This window comes from Acromyrmex echinatior, chromosome 9 (genome assembly GCF_024713525.1).
Source record: "Acromyrmex echinatior isolate Ae372 chromosome 9, ASM2471352v2, whole genome shotgun sequence".
NCBI classification, from domain to species: Eukaryota; Metazoa; Arthropoda; class Insecta; order Hymenoptera; family Formicidae; genus Acromyrmex; species Acromyrmex echinatior.
The window spans coordinates 5,379,268-5,404,616 of NC_141860.1; the positions used below are offsets into that span (position 1 = coordinate 5,379,268).

The window sequence follows — 25,349 nt, forward strand, 5'->3', positions numbered from 1 at the left end:
ATTAAATTATATTAATGATAATCATCACATAATTTAAAGATTATATATTGATGAAGACTAATAATATTTCATATTACGTATTATTATATTTAATGGACGAAATCTAGTACTAAATCTCATATTCTTTTAACAATGTTGATTTTCTATTGTTTTTTTTTCATAAAGAATAAAAGAAAATTAAAAAGAAGAGACATGTGTATATAGAGAAATATATTTAAATAATTTTTTTATTGAAGAAACGTGAATTATAATCTTTCTTTCTCTTTTGAGCTCCGAAGTAAGAAATATAAATATAAAAATTTATTATTAAACAAGAGATATTGCAATCCATCATATAAAACTATTTACATTATTTATTATATATATTAATTTCTATTATATATTAATTATTTTTTTCTTATAATAAAGAGATAAATAGAACATAATAAATTAATTGAGAATATTTACAATTAGAAAAATATAAAAGATGTGAAAAAAGATGAAATATTTTCACTGAAATAGTACTTGATGAGTTTTCTTTTACGAAACAATATTTTACTTTTAATAAATACTAACGCGAAATTAAGTTTCAATATCATAAAAATTTTTTTTAAATATGGAAAAATTTTTAAATTTATAAATATGATAATTAATGCTTCATCGAAAAATACTGGATTTCATAATTAATTATTAATTATTTTCATTGATTCTAAATCTCTATGACTGATGAAAATAGTACGAATATAAGTTAAAATAAAAGAATCAAGTACTTATAACTTCCACAAATATAAAAAACGTGTATAAAAAATATTTGATAAATGCTAGCATGATCTATAAATATAGTCTAATAATGATCAATTATTTAAAAGTGTATAAAAATAGCAATTTAAAATTAATGATTAACGCGCTAGATATGTCTGCTAAAATTGATAATCATTTAAATCACCCCATGCAGGTCCAACTCTGATTTTTACTGGCAATGGCACAGTAAGTTGACACACATTTTCCATTGATTCTCTAATTATAGCAGCAAATTTCTTTAAATCTGCTAAGTTGACCTGAAATAACATTAAAAAATTATCTTTTTTATATTTATAACATCTTATAAGTTGTTACCGAGACTAAAAAAATTTAAATTTATAGTAAATATATAAAGAATTGATAGTACTTACTTCGTATAATAATTCATCGTGTAATTGTAAAACTAAATAACCACCTCTTTGTTGTAAATTGCTTCGTAGTTTGCGAGAGGCATGCACCTCTGGAAATATTATAGCCGAATCCGGAAAGTAACATCTTATCTTGTCTTCTATACTTATCATGGCTTTCTTAACTATGTCTGCGGCGGAACCTTGTACCTTTGTGTTTACACTTTGTCGTTCTGCTTGTGCTACAATTCATCAGATATACGATTTATTAAATCATAAAATGCAAACAATATCAATATATGATAATCAATATTCACCTCTCACAGATGATTTTGTACTACTTAAATCCGGAAATTCTCTGCGTCTGCCAAGTAATGTTGTCACATATCCATCATGATGTGCTTCTTCTAATATGTCATTTAACCATTTATATATGCCAGGATATGCGCTCATAAAAGATTCTAAAAACTCTTGAGCTTCAGGTTCACTTATACATAAATTTTCGGCCAATGATTTCACTCCCATGCCATAAATCATACCATAACATAATTGTTTGGTACGCTGACGCATTTCATTGGTTACCTATATATTCGGATAATTAATATAATTAATAAATAAATGATATGTACAGTATTTAAAGGTAGCTGAATCATAAATAGTACAATACTGAATGTATATTGATTTTTATGGTATGTTCATTATTATATCAATGGGTACCTGTTCTTCTGCTACATTATTCCATTTAGCAGCAATATTTTTAAAAATGTCACCCGACTGTTTCATGATTTTGCACAATATCGAATCTTGTGAAAAATGAGTTAATAGGCGTAATTCGAGTTGACAATAGTCAGCGGATAGCATTATGTTGCCTAGAACTGGTACAAATGCCATCCTTACGCTCACAACAAGATTATTGTCTGCAAAACTAAAATCTTTTGGCACATTTTGCAAATTTGGTTCGTGCATCGAGACTCTTCCCGTCACTGTACAAGTAATACAATTACCACGAACACGAGAGTCTCCTTGGGCCAGATTAAGTAATGGATAAATCATCTGTAGGCAGAAACATCCGATAAAATATAATTTTATTAAATTTTTCTTTCTGTTAGATCTTTTTTTATAATATTTTCTATTATATCTTAAATTTTTTTAAATAGAAAAGCATTAATCAAGAAATACAAGAAAAATCCTTGCATTAGAAAAAATATATAATAAATAAGAGAGAGAAAGAAGTATTTATTATAATATAGCAATACATAAAATTACATATATGCATATTAAAAAAATCAAATAAATAAGTACTTATCATATAATTACTTTTGTTTTTGTTGCATTTAATTTTCGCCAGGAAATCACTAAGGTCGATATTGGATTATCACATTTTTCCAAAACAGTTTTGCTTGTACTGACTTTTTTATCTTTATATAATCCTAATACCTGTAACACGTATATGTTGTATAATATATATATATTATATAGATATTAAAATTATATAAAAATGTATATGTTATATACAAAATGAAGTAAAAGTACTGGAACGTACTGGAGTAAGAGTACTGGAAAGTACTCTTATCTCGGAAAATATAAGTTTTACAAAAAACTTTAAACAAAAGTTGTAGAATTTAAAATGATCTTTTTACTAGACTTATCAATTTGACTTTGGATAGCGTCAGGTCAAGGTCACATTGATTTTTTAAAATGAAATCCCTCATTTTTCTCATTACACGTTTTTGTAGCTTATCTCGAGAATTTTTCAAAATACTATACCAAAATATTTTTTACGCTAAAAATGAAAATAAAAGAAACAACTTTCAAAGGCTTTGACATACAATATCAAGATTATGATCCTTAACAACATTTAACCATCATCAGTTGGACATTACAAATAATACTAATGCTGGCGATACTGTAACTTTCAAACTTTATAAGTCAAAAAGTAATTAATGGAAAAATATTTTGTTGAAGTATTTTGGAAAGCTCTCGAGATAAGCTACAAGAATATGCAAATGGGGATTTCCATTTTAAAAAATAGATTCGACCTTGATCTGACTTTGATGACGCCATCCAAGATTAAACTGATAAAATCAGTAAAAAGGTCTTTCTAATCCTACAACTTTTGTTTGAAACACCTTTCTGTAAAACATATATTTTTCGAAAGATATTCAGCAGTCACAATACTTCTGTCTCACTTTGTGCATATATGAATATGTATATATATATATGTATGTATGTATGTATGTGTATATATATTGTACACACACACACACACACACAATATGTATAATATATATAAAATGTTTACTTTACGAACCTGACCGACTTCTTTGGATGATGAAAAATTAAATTTTCTACCTGCTAAATCATAAGCTTTTGTTTCTAAAGATTGCATTTCATTTGACACAACCGATGATAACTCTTGCAAAGATTTTAGATTCACGCCAATGCCTGACAATTCCATACAAGCTAAAGTTGTCATAATTCTCATTTCTACTTCTGAAAATGGATATTATACATTATAATAGATGTTATAAAATAGAGATAATATATATTTATGTATAGAAGTATATATTTCTATTATACCTCTAAATGTATAAAGTAGAGCAGGATTAAGTTCTTCTAATTTATTCATAATATTATCCATCATATGCCATGTAAGTACAGCTTCTGCTGCTGATCTAAACTCGCCTGGTAAAGAATTTCGTGCATCCATCCCGGGACCGGCATAATAACAAGATTTTATACGTTTCATTATAACATTTCCTTGTTGAAAATATTCCAGTACCTATTTAAAATTTGATGAATATATTGATGCAATTTTAATATACATCACACAATAATAATTCACACAGCATTAATAATCTTTTTTAAGTTGACATTTATTTAACAATATATTCATATTACTAAGCTTAATCCTTAAATTTTGCACAATAAGTTGAAATTTTACCATTTCATTAAAATTTCTTTCGAAATCATTAGTATATAACCAATGCCCAATTATGGGATCAAGAAATCTACATTTGGCGGTAATTCCACAACATTGATACAGAAGTTTGTATATATCTTTTGTTGCGAAACATTTCATGTACAAAGTTGTATCGTAAAGTAGATCTTTTAACAGAGCCATTTGTTCCTTTCCAGAGACTTTAGATTCTGTAAAACAACACTTGTAATATTTATATTAAAATTTAAATAATAGATAATTTACTATTAAAAAGCATTAACTGAAAACATCCTGACATATCTGTTACCTTGTGAATTACTGAAGGAAATATAATATGCAATATTGCTCTCCCAGGATATTGCAACACCGCGAATTTCTTTATTTCCATGCGAATAATTCCCAGACTTTCTGGATTTTCGTTTTCCTTCTGCATTGGAAGCACAAATCTTCGAGCCTATATTAGTCGTATTATCTATATATAAATCACAATGTAAGGCTAACGCGATATTTCGCTTCTTTAATATTTCGCGTTTAAACAGATTAAAAGTCGCTCTATTGTTCGCAACTTTCACAATATTCAATGTATTCCACTCTATCGTTTCGTTCAACAAATTCTTTTTATTATCAGGTAATACATTTTCTGTCTTCAATTTCACATTTTTATCTAAATTATTTGATTGTGTTTCATATTGTTTCTTAAGAGTTGATCTCGTCAAATTATTTGCCGTCTCATCTTCGGAATTATATATAACATTGTCGATACTCGCAGATGGATTTTGAGTCGGAATTTCTTTCAACTTTGACGTCATTTCCTGTTCTTCTTCTTTTATTTTATCATCTACCTTGTCATTTGATATTTCTTTTATAGGAGAATTTATTAGACAATTATTCATTTTCGTTAGTGTATCCTCATCAGCAAGTTTCTGAGAACGCAGCTTTCGTATTTTTTCTAACGTCGTCTTTGTACGGCTTTTATTACTACTGAAAGGAGATTCGAAATGCTGCGAATCAACGATAAAGTCCTCTGAATCAGATTTATTTGAATCCGCGGACGTCTTTCGTTCCTTTCTGAAAACGATTATATTTGCCACAGGAGAATCTATCTCCGTTTCTCTTGATAATTTAGGTTTTCGTGGCGCTTTCTCTTTAACTGCAGCATGTTTTTTAATATCCGTTTTAATCGTACTTTCCTTATTGCTTTGTGTGCAAGTTTTCATATTTTTTAATGCAAGAGATATATTTGTATTTACAATATTTTTAATTTTGGAATTAGATATGTCCTTCTTGGATTGGATTACATTTTGATCTTGAGCTATCTGTTTCAGCAATCCTTCACAATTGATCCACGAATCATCACCCCACGACAATATACTGTTTTTGGATTGTAAATTAGCTGTACCTATACTTTTCGCATTGTTTTTGTCACACAATTGCACATTGTCAGTATTTGGACTTGTAGATTCTTTTTGCAGTGCATTCGTGGCATCCAATTCACTCACGAATGCTTTAGAATCTAATCCCGTTAAATGCGTGATATCCATGACATTTTGCTCAAGAATATCGCACATTTGGGTATCAAGATTCAAACTGTCATCGAATAGACTAGGACTTCTTGAATAAGATGGTTTAATATCCTTGCTTATAATAGATATATTTTTGTCTTTGTTTATTAAATTTTCATCGTTATTTTTCTCATTTATACTGGAAATTTTTAACTTTTTGCTAGGTATATCATTAGTAATAAATTTGAGTTGTTCTGAATTTTTGCTGCTTCTTTTTATCTTAGTACTGCTATCAGTCGCGGAAAAAATTATTTTTTCTTTAGGAATATCTAATTGTTCGTCGTTTGCTATTATGTCGAGACTACTTAAGTCGAGAAAAGACGAATTTCTATTGACTTCTGAGATTTTAGGTAACAAATTAGCTTCATTTAAATGTTGATTGTTCGATTCAATTACTTTGTTCTTGTCGGTTTCACTTTCTTTACATATTTCAAATTTCGGATTATTTTCTTTTTGATTTTCGTTACTCACGGGCGATTTTACATGCAATGAATTTTCTATAATGGATGTTCTCATTTTCGGAGAGTTCTTTATATCTAAACTCTGAATTTTTTCTTTTATGTCAGACGTATCTTCAACATTTTTGGCACATGTATTTATTTGTAGAGATTGCTCATTTTGTTCCCATGGCATCTGCTCCAGTCCCAATTCGTTCTATAAATAATCAATGTTTTATTTCAATAAATGCGAGAGAGAGAGAGAGAGAGAGAGAGAGAGAGAGAGAGAGAGAGAAATCGATATTTATTTATCGCTCTAGAATGAAGTCTCCTTAAGCGCTCAACTTTCACAAAAATCTACACAATAAATATTTTGCAAAAGAATATTTTTTAGAGAGAAGCAAAATCAGTAATGTGTGTAAATACTGAATGAGTTTAAGTATTAAGTGAATTATTATATGAAATGAGTATGTGTTAGTGAGTGAGTGAATACAAAAAGTAAAAATAACAATAATCAAGCTTAAGAATAAATAAAAAAAATAATAATTTAAGAATAAATATATAAGAATAAATATTAAAAAGTATAAATAGCAATAATTAAGCAATGGATTTAGATTACAAAATTAACAATAATTGAGAGAGAAAAAGAGAGAGAGAGGGAGGGAGGACATATTTTATTTATAAAATTTAAGAATTATATCAACCTGAATTAAACTCCGCGCCTCTTGAATCAATAAAATTGCAGCTTGTTGAGGTGTAAGACCATCTCTTCCAGTGACGAATACTGTTCTCATTTTATTTCTCTTTTCCACATCAAATGCATATTCTCCTTCATATTCTTTCTCGCTAAAATGTACGTAAAAATTATTTAAATATCAATCTAAGTATATGGTTTACATTCATATGTTAGATTTAATGCTAAATGTATAATACATAATCCTAAAAACTTAGTACATTACATGCATTTCTACATGCAAAATAAAAATATTAAATTTATTTTCTTAAACACATACAATTACATATCTATACATCCAAATTTATATTATATTTATATATCCAAAAAGATAATTTATATATAAAAGGTACGAATTAATAAAATTCGTACCTTTCAAAAGGGAGTGCATTGTAAAGCGCGCGTTCAACGTTAAGCTCATTAGCAATAGCTAAGTCTGCTACTGTTTCTATTCCTTGTTTATATAAGCTTCTTGCTCGCAAGCCATTTAACATTGGCAACTGCAGCAAATCTAACAATTCTCTGCAGACGCCGAACTGTAATCTTGTTTGAAATTGGCTCACCAATAATTCCATACAATCCCAACCTAATTGCTTGCAAAATTGTGTGACCATACCTAAGATAAGATTGATGCTATAGAAAATTTGCTACAGAATAATAAATTTATCATTATTAATTCTTTGGCGCTTTACCCGCGTATGTGGCAGCAGATTGTTGTAAGGTTTGCAATACTCCGCGACAACACCCATATTTTTTACAAACTACATGAAGTGGCACTTCTTTAACCAAATCATGTAGCGCCAGTGCGCTATAGAATCTTCTATGTATATTCAACTGTGATACGAAATATTCACATTAACAATTTTTAAACTAATATATGAATATAATTTCTATGAATATAAATTCTAATACTTCATGTTTTCCATATTTAAGCAAAACATTCAATTACCGATTTCCCAGATTTTACAATTCCTCTAATAGCTGATAACACAAAACGTTCTTCTACTCCGACGAGCTTTCCAACTCTGCGCTCGCTTTCAGACATGGTGTTCCACAATTCGTGAAACGTCATCCAATCGACAGTTCCAATTTGACATCCGGACGAGAGTGGAGTAACCAAATAAATCACATGCAATTCAGTGTCTAAAACAAAGCATCTTCGTGCTTTCTGTAGTTCTTCAAATAGAAACAACCCTTCTCTAGGAGGTATAGACGCAGCCAAACATGCTTTTCCAAGCGGCGTTGCCACCCACCTAGATTCTCGCTCTGTAGTTTGTAATCTGTGCAAATAGTAAAATATGTATATAAATTATTTTATATATATATATAAATTATTTTATATATATATAAATTAATTTTAATGTTTTAGGAAAATTGTCAAGCAATTATTTAATTCCATGAAGTTAAATATAATAGTTCAATTATACTTACAATAAAAATTCATTATCTAATAAAAATTTTATCGCTTCATTAGAAAATATTTGCACATCAGATTGTTCATTCAAGCTTAACAAAGTACAGTTAATATACAGTTCTAAATCTTTGTACGTGTATAAAACTTCACTAGCCACTGCTTCTAAAAGCGCCCTTATTAATAACGAGAAATCATTGAGACAAGATTCAATTGGATCCAGAGCAGCAGAGAGCAATGACGCAGCTGCATTACGTTCGTTCGGTTTACATATTAATATACTTTCTCCTAAATATATAAAATTTTCGTTAGCATTGTATTTATAATGTTAATAAATAATAAAATGTTTCATATAACTTTTTAATTTCGTTTACAGGCAATCAAAATAATTATAATTACTTATTAATTAATATAATTTTTATTATTTTCAAGTATTATTTCTTTCATACTTTTCAAAGAAAGACTGAAAGAGATCTAATTATATGATCCGAATTTAGACCAATAAGAATAAATCTAAATACGAGAAATTCCTATATTTGATCAAAGCGGATCTTAGACATTGAAAGATATCTCTCAATGTGATACAATCAAGATGATGACTACGTTATGTCTGTATATTCATTATATATTTCAATGTTTCTCACCTGCACTATCTTTTCCCATGCGACCAGCACGTCCTATCATTTGTTTGTAAGTTAAAGTATTTAACGGACTGCCACCAAATAAAGGTGATCTTATGATTACTCTTCGTGCAGGTAAGTTTACTCCACTACTTAATGTTGATGTTGCTATAAGAACCCTCAAGGATCCCGTTCTAGAATAACAATGTCAAGTTTAAAAATACGTAAGATAAAAGAAAATTAAATAAAAACATGATTATCACCTGAAAGATCCTTCTATGATATCACGCTCGTCCATCGTAAGTCCAGCATGATGAAATGCAGTGCCGAACGAAATCGTGTTCTTTAAAATATTGTCTAAACCACTTGGACTGCGTTTTAATTGTTCCAGAGTTTCTTGGATCAATGTGGAATCTATTTCTTTCTTTAACATCTCACCAAACTTTGTATCTCCACAACCTAACAACAGATTGAGATAAATTTAAGAAATAAAAATCTTTTTTAATTGCATTATCTTATATTTGTCATGTTTAAAATAAAATAAATATATTACTGTAGTTTACAACAAAAAGCATGAGAAATAAAATCATAGAAAAGTGAATTGCTAGTAAGAATAAATCTATATTTATTCAAATTTAATCAAAGATAATTGAAGCAGACCTAGCTTGAAGAAAGCTGTAGCAATTTGTTCTGCTAATTTCTCACACCATTTCTTTGTGGGACAGAAAATCAACACGCTATGACCAGCGCTTATTGTCTCAATACAAAGCTGTAGAATATTATCTACATCTATTCCTAATTCTTGTAATTCTATTAATTTTCTGACGAGATTCAATTTGTTGTCATATATATTTGCTCCTATCTATAAGTAGAATTTATCTTAAATGATACAATATCAAATCTCTCTAAAATATCTGAAGCAAAATACAATCAAATTTAAAAAATATAAAAATACAAATAATTTTCAAATTTTGTATTTTTACCTTGCAATATTCATTTAAAGGTATTGGTCGAAATTCAGTCTTGTATAATTCTGCATTTAACCACTTGGCTAACAGAGTTAAGTTTGGCAGAGTGGCTGACATACCTATCAGTTGTATATTGACATCATTATTGCTAAAACATTAAGTTATAAAACTTTCAGTTATGTTGTAAATTGCAATTCAATTACATTAGCGAACTTACTGAATAGTCATGTATTTCAACTTTGTCAGAAGCAATTCTAAGAGATAGCCACGATTAGGATCACCGAGTAGATGCAATTCATCTATTATCACAGCTCCTAAGCTACTCAAATCGTTCTCTTCCATTAAACGATTCACCAAAGAATTCGCCTTCTCTATAGTAGCTACTGCAACGTCAGTAGTAGCAAATCCTCCGGGTGGGACACTCCCTCCCATAAATCCATACACTTTTATTCCAACGTCAGACAGTAAATCCTGAATATCAAATTTATCAATTGCTTGTAAAAAAATATCATTATTTTAATAATGCCTATAAATTATGTGATTTAAGAAGTGTGCACAATAATTTAATTTCAATATACCTTACCTGAAAATAATACATCTTTTCTCTAACAACAGAAACAAATGGCAGGATAAAGATCACTTTCTTCTTTTTTTCTAGAACAGTCTTAATTAATAGCATTTCAGCGACAAAAGTTTTTCCTGCAGAGGTAGGTGCGGAATACACAAGATTTTTTCTCTCTTGCATTACTAGATCATTTGACAAACATTCCATTTGCCATGTAAACATTTCTTCTACTCCATGAGCAATATATTTCTAAAAAATATAATAATTAACCCCTAAAATTTGAATCAATTTCATAATATTATGTATAGAAATGAGAACACTTGTGTGTGTTGCTTACATCAACATAAAAGACTATTAAAAGTACATTTCTATAAATATAATAAATATAATTATCAAGGAATTACAAATAATAGTAGTTTCTTTATATAAAAAAAATATCAAAAATTAAAAAATTGTGACGCAATTAGAACTACAAAAACATATATGAATAGCAAATCTTAATTTATCACATAATTTTTAATTCTATTTTGTGACTCTGATAAATAAGTATTTAATAAATAATTCGAAATTAATTAATAATTATCAATAATATATTACAAGGATGTGATTTCTAAAATTTAAGAAAAGATAAAATAAAGAATATACATCTTATAATATATTTTATGTATATATAAATACTTGTAGAATATTTGGCGGCAAACCCCATGATGCCAATTTACAACGATCCTGAGTGCCAATAGGTGGAGACAAAATAACAAATTCCGAATTTTCTTCATCATATGCAGAATTAACAGCTGATGATCTGATGACATCACTACTTGTTGCATTTTGTGTGTTAGAAGACTTATTTTTATAAAAATTCTGAGTACTAAATTTTTCGCATTTCTTTGTACTATTAATTATGTCAAGGCGATATTTCTCCTTCAAATTGGTATCAACATTTTCGTTGTTTGTTCTATGAGGACTCCGTTTTTTTTGGGGCGGTAAGCTGTTTTCTTTTGGAGCACTGAAGGCCGGGGATAAATTCCTTCTGCTGTTGGCTTCGGAAAATAAAATACTATCCTCAAAATACTTCACGGAATCGAACGTCTTTTTTTCTTCTATCCTTTTTGTATCAGAATCAGACGATTTTAATTTATTCACATTGTTCTGCGTATTCGCGAATTCCGACAGCATCGAGTTTGACTTGAAATATTTACCAAGATCACTAATATTTTCTTCCTGCAATTCTTGGATTTCTTCAGTTTGCTTTTGTAAAGTTTGATGTTTCTTTTCAATGTTTATGCAAGCAAGTAAAGTGTCATCGCCGAAAGACTGCATAATTCCTTCACTCTGCAAGTCTCCCGGCGGATAACTGAGGCGATTTAAATCATTTTAAGAACAATAATGCCGACTGTTGCCAAGCGAATGTTACTATCAGTCCAACATATGTCAATCAAAAATAATCCCTATAAATTTGTCGCGTCACATGCTCCTATCACAATTCCTAGACTATGGTCCATTTGATACTACGGATACTTCGAAGTATTTTTTGATTGGCCAATTAGTAAAATTCTTTCTTCTGATTGGTCAATCAAAAGCTTCGAAGCAGTGTAGAGTAAAATGGATCTCACTTCTATTGAGTGCATTCAGCAAATTTAACATTCGCTACTATTGGATGATCTAAAAGATTATACCAACAGCGAGCGCTCAATTATAAGGAAGAAGAATATTCATTCTTCGTCCTTCATGATCCATGCTTTTGTTATGTGTGTTATGTTTGTGTAATACTACAGTATTTTACGTGTTTAAAATACAATATTAAATTAATTTGTCAATATATTCATGACAATATCGGAGTTATGGATGTGGATCTGCTCAGACCGGGCACCGTGCCGATCTCGCCAGACACAATACTGTGGTTTGAGTTTTTGCTGAACCCTTCTTTGCTGCAGAAACACTTATCAAAATCTTTCCCGGGTAAACAATTGTATCGTATAATGCTAACCGCATGGAATCGAAATATTTTAGAAATAATGTTAGAATTATATTATTTCTGAAATATTTTGTTAATAGAAATGTGTCTATTAATATTGTATTTAATAATTATTATATTTTAATATTCTGATATTAGATAATATTGAATGACATACACATATACAATTGTATATTTTATATACATTCGAAACATTTGTGATTTATTTAAGTAACATCAAATAAATAATGTTAATTAATAATAATAATATTTTACATTAAATAAAACTGTAGATATATGTATGTATTATGATTTTTAGATCCATCGCCTACGGACCTGATAATAAAATTTATGACCATTAATTCTGATCAAAAAGAAACAGAGCCGAAAGCAATTGATGTAGAATCAAATGATGTAAAGTCCAACGGTACAAACAAATGGACTCACAGAAATTTAGCATTAAAAATACTTTCTTTGAAAGTAGCGGCTTATCTCAAATGGGACTTGGATGTGTTAGAAAAGAAACTACCTCTGCCGATACAGTTGACATTATTGCAAGATCTATTTTATATTACTGCAGATGTTGCAGTAGAAATTCCTACAATTCCAGAATTTTTTATGGAAACAGCTTCTGACCAGCTTCTATTTACATTGGTTTTATACTATAGATGGCATCTAAGAGCGATTATTTGTAGAGCTCTTAGCAATAAACAACCAAAACAACAATTACTTCACATGTAAGTTTTATATTTCTTTTATAATATATTATTGCAATACTTTGAAATGATTTTAATTTATTACGAGCTGTGATTAAAAGAATATTACTGCAAATTAGACCAGGTACTCAAGAATCAACATATGTACCTCCTGGTATAGTAGATGATATTATTAGGAAATTAGAAACGCACATACCAAATAGTGTAAGTGCCCTAAATGATATTTTACAAATGACCGATATAAAGCCAAAGGTTTTGTCTTTTGATACTTTTCAAATGCTGACAGAGGATAGTACAGAAATCAAACAAAATTGGGAAAATATGTACTTGGTAAACATAGATGAGTTTAAATGTCAGGTATGAGAATTGCAAGAGCTGAATATTATCTTTGACGTTGAGAGGAAATAATGAAATAAATTATTTTTTAGATACATTATGATCTCGCAATGTTTCATTTATTGAGAGAAGATTATCAAGAGGCCAAACGCCATATTAAACAGGCAAAAGAGTTATACAGTAATTTTAATCCAACAGAAAAATTAAATTATTGTAAAGTGCAGAAAGAATTTTTAGACGGCTGTTGTTTAGCATGTGAAGTACCACTAGAAGAAATCACGCTTAGTCTTACGCAGCGTTTACATGCTTCTATCAAAGATCAATACACTGTAGGTATATTTTTATGCATTTATCACGTATATACTTTTGAATAATGTATATTCATAATACATGCAAAATCTGCAGAATATATTGCAGATTTTGCAAGCAGATAATGTTTTCAGGGAGATACCACAAGTTTATAGAGATAATTTGGAGCTGGATGTGCAAGGTGGATTAGTTAACAGAAAATTTGTAGTCGCCCGCGATCTTTTGTTGCAAATAGAGTGCTTGAATCTGGTTAGAAAAATTCTTGATGATAGTATAATCTTGGGTGACTACATAACTGAAATTAAGGCAGCTGGTACAAAGGGTCTAGATGTTTTATTTTGGGTAAAATAGCTTTTATTTACATTTTTGAATGCTTCTCCATTAAATTCTGTGATTCTACTGACAAAATAATTTTTTTCTTTTAAATAGTTGAAAATAAAAGTTTCTGGATTTTTTTTATTCTGTAAAATAATTTTCCTTACTTTTTTTTAGTATATATTAATTTAATATTAATTATTCATATAATTTAATAAAATGTTTTTCTAAATTATTGAATAACAAATTATTAATCACATTTTATTATGTACTAGGCTTTAGATAATGTCCTGGAAAAAGCAACAATTATGGATAAAAAACGAATTTCACGTTACCTTCTTTATCTTGTAAATACTGCTAATATAGAAGGACTTGCTTCAAAGTTATTTAACAATCCTTCTTATGCATCATTATTCGATGAAGCAGAACTTGCAGTCCTTCAGCAAGCAACTGTTTCTGATGAGGTAGAAATACCAGACTTGTTACTACATAACGATTGGGGGATTCCATCTATATCATTTATACGTAAGCATAAACTATTACAAGAAAAATAAAAGAAGGTTTTTTTAAATGTGTTATTAAAATTTTAATATATATGGACTATAATTTTTTTTGTTAAAATTTATAGAAAAAATTTAATTTATAAATTTAATTTATAGAAAAAACAAGAATTGAAGTGTTTGAATTGGAACAAAAGTTGATAGAGTCATATGATCCTCATGTAATTCGTGAAATGTTGATTCAACTTGATGGGAAACATCGAATGAAACCGTTATATCATGTAAATGGCTGTTGGGAGTTACCCATTCCATTGCAGAGTGTGGTAATGACGCTTCCTAGGGGATTTCTTCAGGATTATTCATATGTTCTACTTGCAAAGAGTCGAGAATTGGTAACTTCCAAAAACTTTGACGGCGCCATAGAGCTTCTCAAGGTATTGGATAAAGAATTGCAAGAACACGTAAAAAGCGGAGGCTCATTGATCTTTAAGCTGTGCAAATTAGTGAGTTGGGAATGCCTGCTTGTTGAGATATGGAAGTGTTTTCAAGCTTGGCCGACGACAAGCGTCTGTACGTATATGGAGAATTAAGAATTATAAAAAGGACAATGAATTTGTAATAATTCAATATTTTTTAGGTGATGTGCAAAGTATGATTGTACGGAGTAAACAATGTCTTGGTGCATTACAAGCATCTGATCAACTAATTCCGCGACAAGAAGTAATAGAATACTGCACGGTTTTCCTCCTAAATATAGCTGAGTGGGAATATCTTACTAGTTTGGAGAAGCGCTGGAATTACACTGAATTTGCAGCTGCCATTAGTAACGTTTGCCAAGACATTGTTAAATACAAAGGAACCCGCAAATTTCCGCGAGACGCATGGGATATGAGTGAGTATCTTTATTAAAGACACACACACACACAGAATCTTTTTTAAAAAAAAGATTCATATTTTGAAATTTTTATTATTTATGTATTAAATTGACAATGCTAGATAAAGGAAATAATTTTCCTTCATATGCAGTAAACAGTCCATTTGTTTTATGCTAAAAAATAAGAAAATATAAAATAAATTTTATTGAATAAAATCATATGTTCTTTTAGTCTTAGCAGCATTTGGCCCCACTAGAGATCAGTCACAGAAACGTAGCAGTAGTGGCAGTAATAGTGGAAGTTCTAGTTCGTCAAGAGATGTTGCTGCTAATATTACCCTTACACTTACTCGATTACGAGAACCTATGGTTCTCACTGTAGTAATATCACTATTAGCTCGTTTGCGCAATATTTTGCGTGATGAGTCGAGTCTAGAGTTACACACGCAGTATTTATCTCTTTGGCCTGCCGGAGTACCAAAGTGAGTTTATTACAATATATTGCATATTTATTGTAATAGTTTTTTTTAAACTCGTATAATACATATTACATATTTTTATAGTAACAATTAAAAATTTTAATATTTAATATTACTAATGTATTTTGAATATTAGTAGTATATTCAATATCTTAAGTGATACCTATACAGAAATTAATATTTACAGCGCAAATTCGTATAACATCAGACATATTGGAGAATTATTATTCCAATTGTTGACACAAGCTCTAAAATATTATCCCTGCAATGTGCCTTGGTTGAGGCTGATGGGTGATCTTAATTTTGGTATGTTTTGTTTTATCAAATACAAATAAATACGATAATATATAAATATTATAATATACATATTTGTATTTTATATATTACATTTATATTTATATATTATATTTGCATTATATATATATAAGACTGTTAATAATTTACTCTTTGCTTTTAGTTCTAAATTATTATGAAAGTGCAATGAGATATTATTTGGAGGCAATCATGATAGCCAGCGATTTATTTAGTCAACCTATCCCACGCACACAAATAGACGATCTTGTTTATAGAAGGATGATCAAATGTTGCGCTCATTTACAATGTTACACTCAGGCGGCTGTGTTATGTCAATTTTTGGAGGAAGTGGATTATTCTTTGGCGTTCAAAATGGCAGCTAGCGATCAGAAAAGCTGTGCCGCAGCTGATGCTATGGATGCATATTATCATTGTATTTGGGATACAACGATACTAGAGTATCTTATACAGTTGCATACGAAGCGTGGAGAGCACCACAGAAAGCAACTCGCGGTAAGTAACTGAATCAAGTCAATATTAAGTGTTACATGATTTTATAATAGTGACATAACTATAAATAACAATTAATCACTTTAAATAATTGGTTATTATAATATCAGTAGATCAATATATCTCTTTATAATTATTATTCTCTATAAAAATTTTATTTTGCAGATCAAAGTCATTGGTTTATTAGAATTAAATTCTAACAACAACGAAGAGATCCAAAGAGAAGCGGCTAATATTCGTAAAGCTAAATTTTTGAGAGCGTTGGCGAAACAGTATGTTTATTAAAAGAATTATTTGAGATTTTTTAAGAATTTACATTTATACATACTGGATAGTATACTGCAATATGTACATCCATACGCATTGTATATTTTTTACGTGTAAGTGTTCGTTGTATTATAAAAAACAATGTATAAAATAAATATGGACCGATACATCTAGTTTGTTAGATTTAAATTGTTAGACATTAAAAATTAGTTTTTGCGATGTTAAGGCAAATTTCTAATTAATAAATTTGATTTAATGAATTAAATGTTTTGAATTAATGAATATTTATATAATAAATTTGTAAATATTACGACAGGCTGTTGAATAGAAGATACACGAAATCCCTAAAGAACAGTCAATGGACTGTTTGTCGATTTGCTGACAACAGAGTAAACTTGATCAGTCAGTCAAATAGTGTTTTCGGTCCGACCGAGTTTGCGCTAACCTGGATTGAAATAATGATATTTCATGCTCTCCTATTGGTAAAGCATGTAATGTCAACCAATAGCGAAGCATTTTCTAACCCAAGTTGATGTAAACCCGGTCGGGCCGAAAACGCTAATTCTCTATTCCGCAGCCCTTTTCCACACTGTGTGATTTCACCCTTACATTCTGGGGGTTGATTCTATATTTTCAAACAAGATAAAAATTACAAAAACAGCAGAGCAAATTTACTAGGTGTTGACCAATGAAATAATTAATATTCTAGTAAATTTGCTCACTTTTATAATTTTCACCTCATTTTAAGATACGGAATCGATTCCCCGACCCAGATTAAATCCTCGGAAACTAGACCAGTGTCGTTAGACGAATAGAAAGCTGCAGAAAAGCGACGAATACTTGACTAACTTTGACGTTGGCGTCATTTTTTCTCCCACCTATCTCAAGTCGCCAGTGATTTCTCGCTACATGAAGTCGCATCTTTAAAGCCGTTAACAGCGATCGACGTATTAAGTCAAGTCCGATTATTCGTGCATTCGTGCCAAATCGTGCGACGTGTATCTGAAAAGACGCGACGTGTATTTTGTTAAGAGGTTATAGTCGTGATGGGTGCAGCGGAGAATTCCGTATGTTTCTTACTCATAAACGAAATCATTATCATCTGAAATGTCATTTTACGAATGTAAAATTACGCGTGTATTTCGATGAAAATAAATTGAGCCGAATCGCGCCGTTATTCACTTTGCCGACATTAAGGTCGTTTATGTTGCCACGTATGGTTGAATATACTCCGGATAATTGAGATTATATTTTAACGGATCTCTCCTTAGTTGTACAATTGTTTCTAATGTACTTCAAATGCATTCACAATTCGCAAATTTTTGTAATTCAAATGAAATTTGTAATTTTTTAATTGGAGCAAGATGTATATTTTAATCAAAAATTTGTCTATAATTTTTATTATAATATAATTAACTTTATAAGTAACTTTTTTACAACTTTAATTTGTAATTTGTCTTTATATAAAATAAAATTTTCTTATTATATCAAAACAAAATAAAAGGCGTTTATTCTGCAGATCATACAAATTAATAAGTGGGATGGCTCAGCCGTGAAAAATGCTTTAGACGATACAGTCAAGGAAGTACTCACCAAGAAATATAATTACATAGAAAATTTTTCTCTTCTTGATGGAAGACTGTTCCTCTGTGGAATTACTGTTACTATAGCTATCATAGCACTATTATGTGATTACTTATACCCATTCCCTGCTTCTAAGCCTGTTTTAATAGCTTGTGTCTCCTTCTATTTTCTTTTAATGGGACTCTTGACATTGTATACAACGTACAAAGAGAAAGGCATATTTATAGTTGCAATTCAAAGGTGAATTTATATACATGTTTACAGTGTATAATTTATGGAACTCCTTTCTATTTTTATTATTATAATACTTTTATTTAAATCATTTGTCTTCTCTTTACATTTTATATCTCACTCATTTAAACTTATTTTTTAATATTAAAGCAGAAATTAAATTACATTCCATACTGAATAGAAATTCGGATTTGTAGAATTATGATCTCATAATTTCTTCTACTTTCAGAGATCCAGCAGGTTTCAATCCTGACATGATTTGGGAAGCAAGTTCCTATTTAAAAAAATATGACGACAAATACAATTTGGTGTTGTCAGTTAAAAGTACGTCAATGGGAATCTTTAATGAGACAAGTGTTACGAAATCCGTTGCGAATTTCATTGATATTAATGGCGCAGTTATACCAGGATTAATAGAAACTGTAGTAACGAACATGCACGACAGTCTGACATCCCAACGGAAAGAGAAGTAGCAATATTCTAAGATAAAAAATAGAGATAAACTAAAATCAATGTAAGCTTTTTTAACGTAATTAAGTTTTTTTTCCTATGAAATTTTGTTGTCCACAGTTTTTCGATGTTCTGAAATATATATAGTACACATGTCTAATTCAGTCCAATTTCTCACATAATGATATATGTAAATAACATAAAAATAAGAAGCTAAGCATTTTCATTCATGTATTGTAATTATTATACTCGATATTTGAAATTAAAACATTAAAAATCTTTTGTTAGATAAACAAGTATTTATTACTTATTCCTATCCTGTGTATGTAGAGGCCTGATAAAATTGTACCAATATCCAATATCGAAAAACTGGTTCATATATTACAAATATATGAACAAAAATTTTAATTTACGGAAGTTTTATTTTAAAAATTTCTTATCAGAATATATTCTAACAATTTTGACAAATTTTCGAGACTCATAAGAAATATGTCAATATTCTGATTCTTGCTATCTCTTATAATCTGTTTTAATAATTTTGACGATATTTTGAAACTTCCCTAAAAAACGTATTTCAAAATTCATGTTCTGCTATATATAATACATTCTTACAATAATTCTTCTAATGTTTTTAAGATAATTGTAACTGTTTTTAATTGAATAGTAATGGGCGCAATCGATTATTTGTAAAAAAAAGCTATTATTTAAATATACGCAATTTTAAATCCATTACACTTTTTTACTGCAGTTCAATTGAGATGTAAATAATCTTGTCAGAACTGTCACTCCTATTTAAAGTTTACTCTGGTAAGAGTTAAAGGTCCTCTACATAGAAGTCGTAGATAGTCGTGGAGTCTTAAGTCGTAGGAAACCAACCAATCACAATCAAATATAAGGAGAATACTCGAAAATACTTAGAATTGGTCAGTTTCCTAGGACTTAAGACTCCACTACGTCTACAACTTTTATGTAGAGGACTCTTTAAAAGCCATTCTACATTGATCATATCGTAGCGTCGGAAGCGTCGTAAGCATCAGACTTTAAAATTGAAGCATCGGATTGACTGAACAACAGCTTGTGACTTTCGACGTCTATGATACGACCAATGTAGAATGGCCTTTAGATAGAGTTATTAGGGGCTCCGCACAATAAGAGGAACAGAGAACTGAGAATAAGAATTTCAACCTATTAGAAACTGTGTATTCCACAATACATGATTTCTGAGAGGTTGAAATTCTTAAAGCGTTTTCGGTCTGACCAAGTTTGCACTAACCTGGGTTGAAGTAATGATGTTTCATGCTCTCCTATTAGAGCGTGTAATGTCAATCAATAGCGTAACATTTTTTAATCCAAGTTAGTGTAAACCCGATCGGGCCGAAAACGCTAATATTCTCTGTTCTCTATTCCTTTTATTGTGCAGAGCTTCTTAGGACACCGAGTGATGATTTTTTATTGGTTCCACCATATTCAGGGAACGAAAGTGATGATAAAACAGAATAAAAGTTGTTATTTTCTCATTCTGGCTGCGGTCAAAATCTCACTACAAATGCTTTGGTTGACCAATTAGAAAAAAGAATTACAAATTAACTAATCAATAATTGCTTTAAAGCATTTGTAATATTGTATTGACTATATCCTCTATTTAATATTCTCCATTAATAGCGGACGCGCATGCGCGCGAGACAAGTGTCCTTGTTCTTATTGGAAGAACTCTACATCTTTTTACATCATGTTTTTCTGTACAAACCGTAGCATTGCCTAGCATTCCTAGCAATCCTAGCATGAGTATGGGATAGTAGAGATTGTTCTAAGTGTCTTTACTGATCTGTTTTGAATTAAATTTTATCATTACAAGTGAATAAAGTAAATTATTTCTTTAATAACTTTTAAAAATGACGACACTTAGACCTTTCACATGCAATGATTTGTTCAAATTTAATAACGTGTAAGTAATTTTGACAAGTTCTTTTCTTCTAACCTAATATTCAGTTAAACAATTTTTCATTGTTGTCAATTGTTATGATTATATATGTCATTTTCAGGAATTTGGATCCACTCACAGAAACAGTATCCTTTATTTTACTTAATATAAAATTAATAAGCATGTATTTTATCATAAATCTATAAAGTTATATTAATCATGTAAACATTTGAATTCTTAAAATAAGATGATAAATCTCAGAGGAAGATTATTTCAAAATTTTTTTATTTATGAATAATTTTATTTAAAATTATTTTAATTATAATAATTTATTTTATTTATAATAACGTTTTCCAAGAAGTCTCTAATGGGAAACTGAAAAGTTCTTATGTGAATTACATTTTATTGATATATTAAAACTTTTCAATGTATATATTCCTTGATCTTTTGCATTTCTATTTAGTACGGACTTTCGTTTTATATGCATTATCTTTCACATTGGCCAGAGTATATTCAAGTGGCAGAATCTCCAAGCGGTGAAATTATGGGTTACAGTAAGTTTATTTGTTTTCAATATATTGTGAATACAGCAAGTGAAAAGCAAGTTTTCATTATTTAACATTATTATTTGAAATCATCAAAGTCATGGGGAAGGCTGAAGGTCATGGAGAAAATTGGCATGGTCATGTAACAGCCCTCACAGTTTCTCCTGATTACAGAAGATTGGGTCTTGCTGCAATGTTGATGAAATATCTTGAGGACGTATCAGAAAAGTAAACTATAATTTATTGTACCTAATTAATTGTGATTTTATTGATACCTTTTGTTGCACACACATATATATATATATATATATATATATATATATATATATATATATATATATATATATTTAAATTAGGAAACAGGCGTATTTCGTGGATCTCTTTGTTAGAGTAAGCAACAAGGTGGCTATTACAATGTATCAACAATTAGGATACATTGTGTATAGGACAGTATTAGAATATTACAATGGAGACCCAGACGAAGATGCATATGGTACAGAGTTATCTAGAAAATCTAAAATAAATTTATATATGTGTGAGATATAACAGATATCATCTTATTTGTAGATATGAGAAAAGCCTTATCAAAAGATGTAAAAAAGAAATCTATGATTCCATTAACACATCCTGTGAGACCAGAAGAGGTGGATTGAAATGTTTGAATTTCTTGTATTGTCATAAAAACTGAAAAGTAAATTATATACAAATTATTTGTACAAATTATAAAATTAACAAATATATAAGAAATAGATGTTAAAAATTTATTGTTCTTGTTTATAATAATCTCTTGATGTCATAAAACTTGTGGATGTCTTTTTATAGATGTCTTCTTTATTCTATCTCTTAAATGAATAGTTTGACAGTCGCTATCGACGTCTGTAAAATTGTATTAATGTGCAGTTTATTTGTTTTTCTGTACAATAGTACACGTTTTCCACTTGTCTCGCTCATACCTTTTCCATATGAATAAATAATAAATATAAATGTAAGATGTGAGATAGGCTCCGTAGAATCCGATTCACATAGAGCTCGATTGTATAAATTGCTAGCTCTCTCTGCCTATTTTGATTCTACTAATTTTTTAGAAACGCAAGTCCGTTCTAATGGTGATATTTACACGAATAAATGAATGTAATACGCGTACGATTCCTTCAACTATGTCATGATACACAGGTGCTAATCACCCACGCACAATAGCATTTGATATATTATATAAAAAATTAAGGACAAAATGTCACATTCTTGCATATCTTTGTACTGCTCTCAATAGTTTGAGGTTCGAATTATTCATACAAACATTCACAATGTGCTAAATGAAGCCGAGTATACGCGCACCTTAGTCCATCTAGATATTTAAAGGAGATCGCGAAGATCTGAGGGATTTTCAAGACGTCTTCCAGAGACCTTGTAGAGATCCTCCGAAAATCGAGACCCACTATTCCACTTGAGATAGACGCATAGTGGTGTAATTTCGAAAATTACAAAACCATCGAAGTTTTGCACGTATTGCACGAAAGCCCTACTTTCAGCTCACAATTTGTAACCGCTAGAAGGAAGACGTTTACTAGTTACGTAGGACACGTCAAACGCGAGTACAAAACTTCTCTCTCTCTCTCTCTCTCTCTTCCGTGTGTATGTATGCGGGTGTATGTACATATATATATGTATATATATATAATATATACACACACATGCACACACTAACGTTATAATCGTTACATATGTTTTAATACACAATGTTGCACACGTACTACGCGCAGGAACGTAACGTTAGTTATATTAAATAGTAAATTACGTTCCCAATTACATCTATTTGGTCATGTACCTGTAAAAAGAAACCATATAATTGCTAACACCTTAAATAAATATCAGACATGAGACTAGTTGTTATCAAGTTAATACGAGTATATCGGATTTTTTCTTTGTTGATCGATTTCATGAGTAACCTCACATAAAAAAAGCGAATGATATTCGAAAATGAGAAGAGAGAAAAGTAGTCAGTCTCTCTCTTTTTTGTCAATGAGACTGTTTCGTTTTCAGGTCTATTTATTATCCTATATAATATATAATTGTTAAAATAAAATCTTTTTTTTCTATATTGAATTATGCTTTCCTTCTTTGCTAGAATATCACAAAATCGAATTTAATTTCGAATAAATTCAAATTATAAAATATACAAAATTTCAATTAAATTTTAATTCTCACACGAGATTCGAATCTCTATTAGGGATGTTCGATCTTAATTCGATCTTTGAGAAGATTCATTTTAAAAAGATAGGGTTTTTTAATTAATCTCCTCTTTTGCAATTTTGTTGTGAATCGTGTTTTAAGAGTGAATCGATCTTCAATTTTTCTCAATAGGAGTACATTCGAAAAAACTACCCAAATGCCTAATTACAATTGATGATTATTTGCAATAAAACGTAAACAGTGAACGAATTGTAGCCAATCATAGTAGAAACCCTAAGACTTTAATTAAGCAGAAGCAAATTCAATACGTTGATTTTCTCTGTGCTATGATTTTTATAACAATAGTAGTTATAAAGTCCCTGTTAAATAAAACATTTTATTCAAGGTTGAAAATCATGTTTTGTTCTAAAAAAAAACATTATTTTTTGTCAATTTCGATTTTACTGTATAAATGTTTCTGGATCAATCTTTTTAATGCGATCTCTATGGTGAACTGATCTATTAATCTGAGATCGATTCACAGATCGATCTTCAATATATGAATCGTACATCCCTAATTTCTTTTAAACCTTAAATCAATTTGAATTTCAATTAAATTTATAAAAATTAATTTATTTTGATAAAATAAATTTATGTAAAATTTTTTGTCTGATAAAAGTAGAACAAAAACTTTTGAATAAAATTAAAAAAATTATGTTCCAGATTATGACATAGCGATAACGTTCATATAGGCTCGGAGATGTTCCGTTCGACATCGAAAATTGGGAAGAAGCGCATCGCTGTGTCATTCGAGAGATATACTCCTAAACATTTAATAACTTTGATTAATATATACACGATACGATGTAAATACATCACTATTACGCAATATTTTACGCATTCTTTTTCGTTTCTGTTTTTAATTTGATATATAAATGCGTAGCAAAAGTCTCAACTTGTTACTTACGTAGCCGCTGGATGAAACTATTCGATGTGTAATCGCACATACTAAATTAGGCAGTGTTACAGATCGATTTTAGTGTTCGATTCGATTTCAGCCGCTCTTTAATCATCAGTATGGTCGTTCGTGGTTCGTAGCTCTTACGCTTATTATTAAATATTTACACAGATACATTCTTGTAAGCGTCGATATTAATTTACATGCACATACAAACGTAAACATGAAGGTTGCGACTTCTCAGGGGAAAAAAAAAACAACGCACCGCACATCGCAGTGTACGATACTAATACTGCACTGTTACGCTGCTTTTATATGATACAAACGACAATATTTATCGCAATCAGATCTTGGTGCGAATCCAAGAAATATATTCTCATTGTCTTTCCAAAAAATTAACGCGATACGACATTTTAAGGTCTTTGGTGATCTGGCGTGGATTTCAATATATCAGGTTGAGTTGGAAGACAGCTTGAACCTGCAAAAAAAAAATAAAATTCATTAAACATCGTTTTTATAAAATATTAGTTGGAGTTAATTACTGACTAACAATATATAATCATTATTTATACA

At 29.7% G+C, this 25,349-nt stretch overlaps 5 protein-coding genes across 23 annotated transcripts in view; 3 read left to right on the top strand and 2 right to left on the bottom strand.

Moving 5' to 3' along the window:
• Positions 1–201: 201 nt before the first annotated feature.
• DNApol-theta (DNA polymerase theta) lies at positions 202–11,922 on the bottom strand. Of its 2 annotated transcripts, XM_011065190.2 has the most exons (21): positions 11,043–11,922; positions 10,383–10,613; positions 10,017–10,270; positions 9,815–9,947; positions 9,492–9,693; positions 9,095–9,290; positions 8,856–9,025; positions 8,232–8,499; positions 7,750–8,080; positions 7,493–7,634; positions 7,173–7,416; positions 6,772–6,913; positions 4,376–6,284; positions 4,072–4,277; positions 3,708–3,909; positions 3,439–3,620; positions 2,445–2,564; positions 1,845–2,180; positions 1,445–1,709; positions 1,152–1,369; positions 202–1,037 (listed from the first exon to the last, which is right to left on the bottom strand). In XM_011065190.2, the coding sequence occupies exons 1-21, from the start codon at positions 11,682–11,684 to the stop codon at positions 900–902; spliced, it is 6,531 nt and encodes a 2,176-aa protein (XP_011063492.1). In that variant the 5' UTR covers positions 11,685–11,922; the 3' UTR covers positions 202–899. The 2 variants fall into 2 exon arrangements, with proteins under 2 accessions (XP_011063492.1, XP_087265795.1); XM_087409669.1 differs by lacking the exons at positions 202–1,037; positions 1,152–1,369; positions 1,445–1,709; positions 1,845–2,180 and having other exon boundaries at positions 3,480–3,620.
• A 153-nt stretch (positions 11,923–12,075) lies between these two features.
• IntS8 (integrator complex subunit 8) lies at positions 12,076–17,091 on the top strand. Its single transcript, XM_011065189.2, has 12 exons — positions 12,076–12,323; positions 12,638–13,055; positions 13,154–13,391; positions 13,463–13,699; positions 13,776–14,021; positions 14,270–14,519; positions 14,654–15,064; positions 15,132–15,386; positions 15,601–15,850; positions 16,035–16,153; positions 16,305–16,654; positions 16,817–17,091. Exons 1-12 carry the CDS (start codon positions 12,206–12,208, stop codon positions 16,934–16,936), a joined length of 3,012 nt encoding a protein of 1,003 aa, XP_011063491.1. The 5' UTR covers positions 12,076–12,205; the 3' UTR covers positions 16,937–17,091.
• Positions 17,092–17,730: 639 nt separating this feature from the next.
• Positions 17,731–19,479, top strand: Spase25 (Signal peptidase complex subunit Spase25). Its single transcript, XM_011065188.2, has 3 exons — positions 17,731–17,985; positions 18,438–18,742; positions 18,963–19,479. Exons 1-3 carry the CDS (start codon positions 17,965–17,967, stop codon positions 19,204–19,206), a joined length of 570 nt encoding a protein of 189 aa, XP_011063490.1. The 5' UTR covers positions 17,731–17,964; the 3' UTR covers positions 19,207–19,479.
• Positions 19,480–20,900: 1,421 nt separating this feature from the next.
• Naa20A (N-alpha-acetyltransferase 20 A) lies at positions 20,901–22,409 on the top strand. The gene is made up of 6 exons (XM_011065187.2): positions 20,901–21,128; positions 21,226–21,250; positions 21,568–21,658; positions 21,748–21,877; positions 22,006–22,142; positions 22,217–22,409. Exons 1-6 carry the CDS (start codon positions 21,076–21,078, stop codon positions 22,300–22,302), a joined length of 522 nt encoding a protein of 173 aa, XP_011063489.1. The 5' UTR covers positions 20,901–21,075; the 3' UTR covers positions 22,303–22,409.
• A 124-nt stretch (positions 22,410–22,533) lies between these two features.
• Positions 22,534–25,349, bottom strand: part of LOC105151469 (uncharacterized protein CG43867) — an 80,079-nt gene continuing 77,263 nt past the window's right edge. For all 18 annotated transcript variants that reach the window (XM_087409672.1, XM_087409673.1, XM_087409670.1 and 15 more), the window contains one exon: positions 22,534–25,254. In XM_087409672.1, coding sequence (XP_087265798.1) covers positions 25,190–25,254 — 65 coding nt within the window. In that variant the 3' untranslated portion in view covers positions 22,534–25,189. The remainder of the gene's footprint in view (positions 25,255–25,349) is intronic.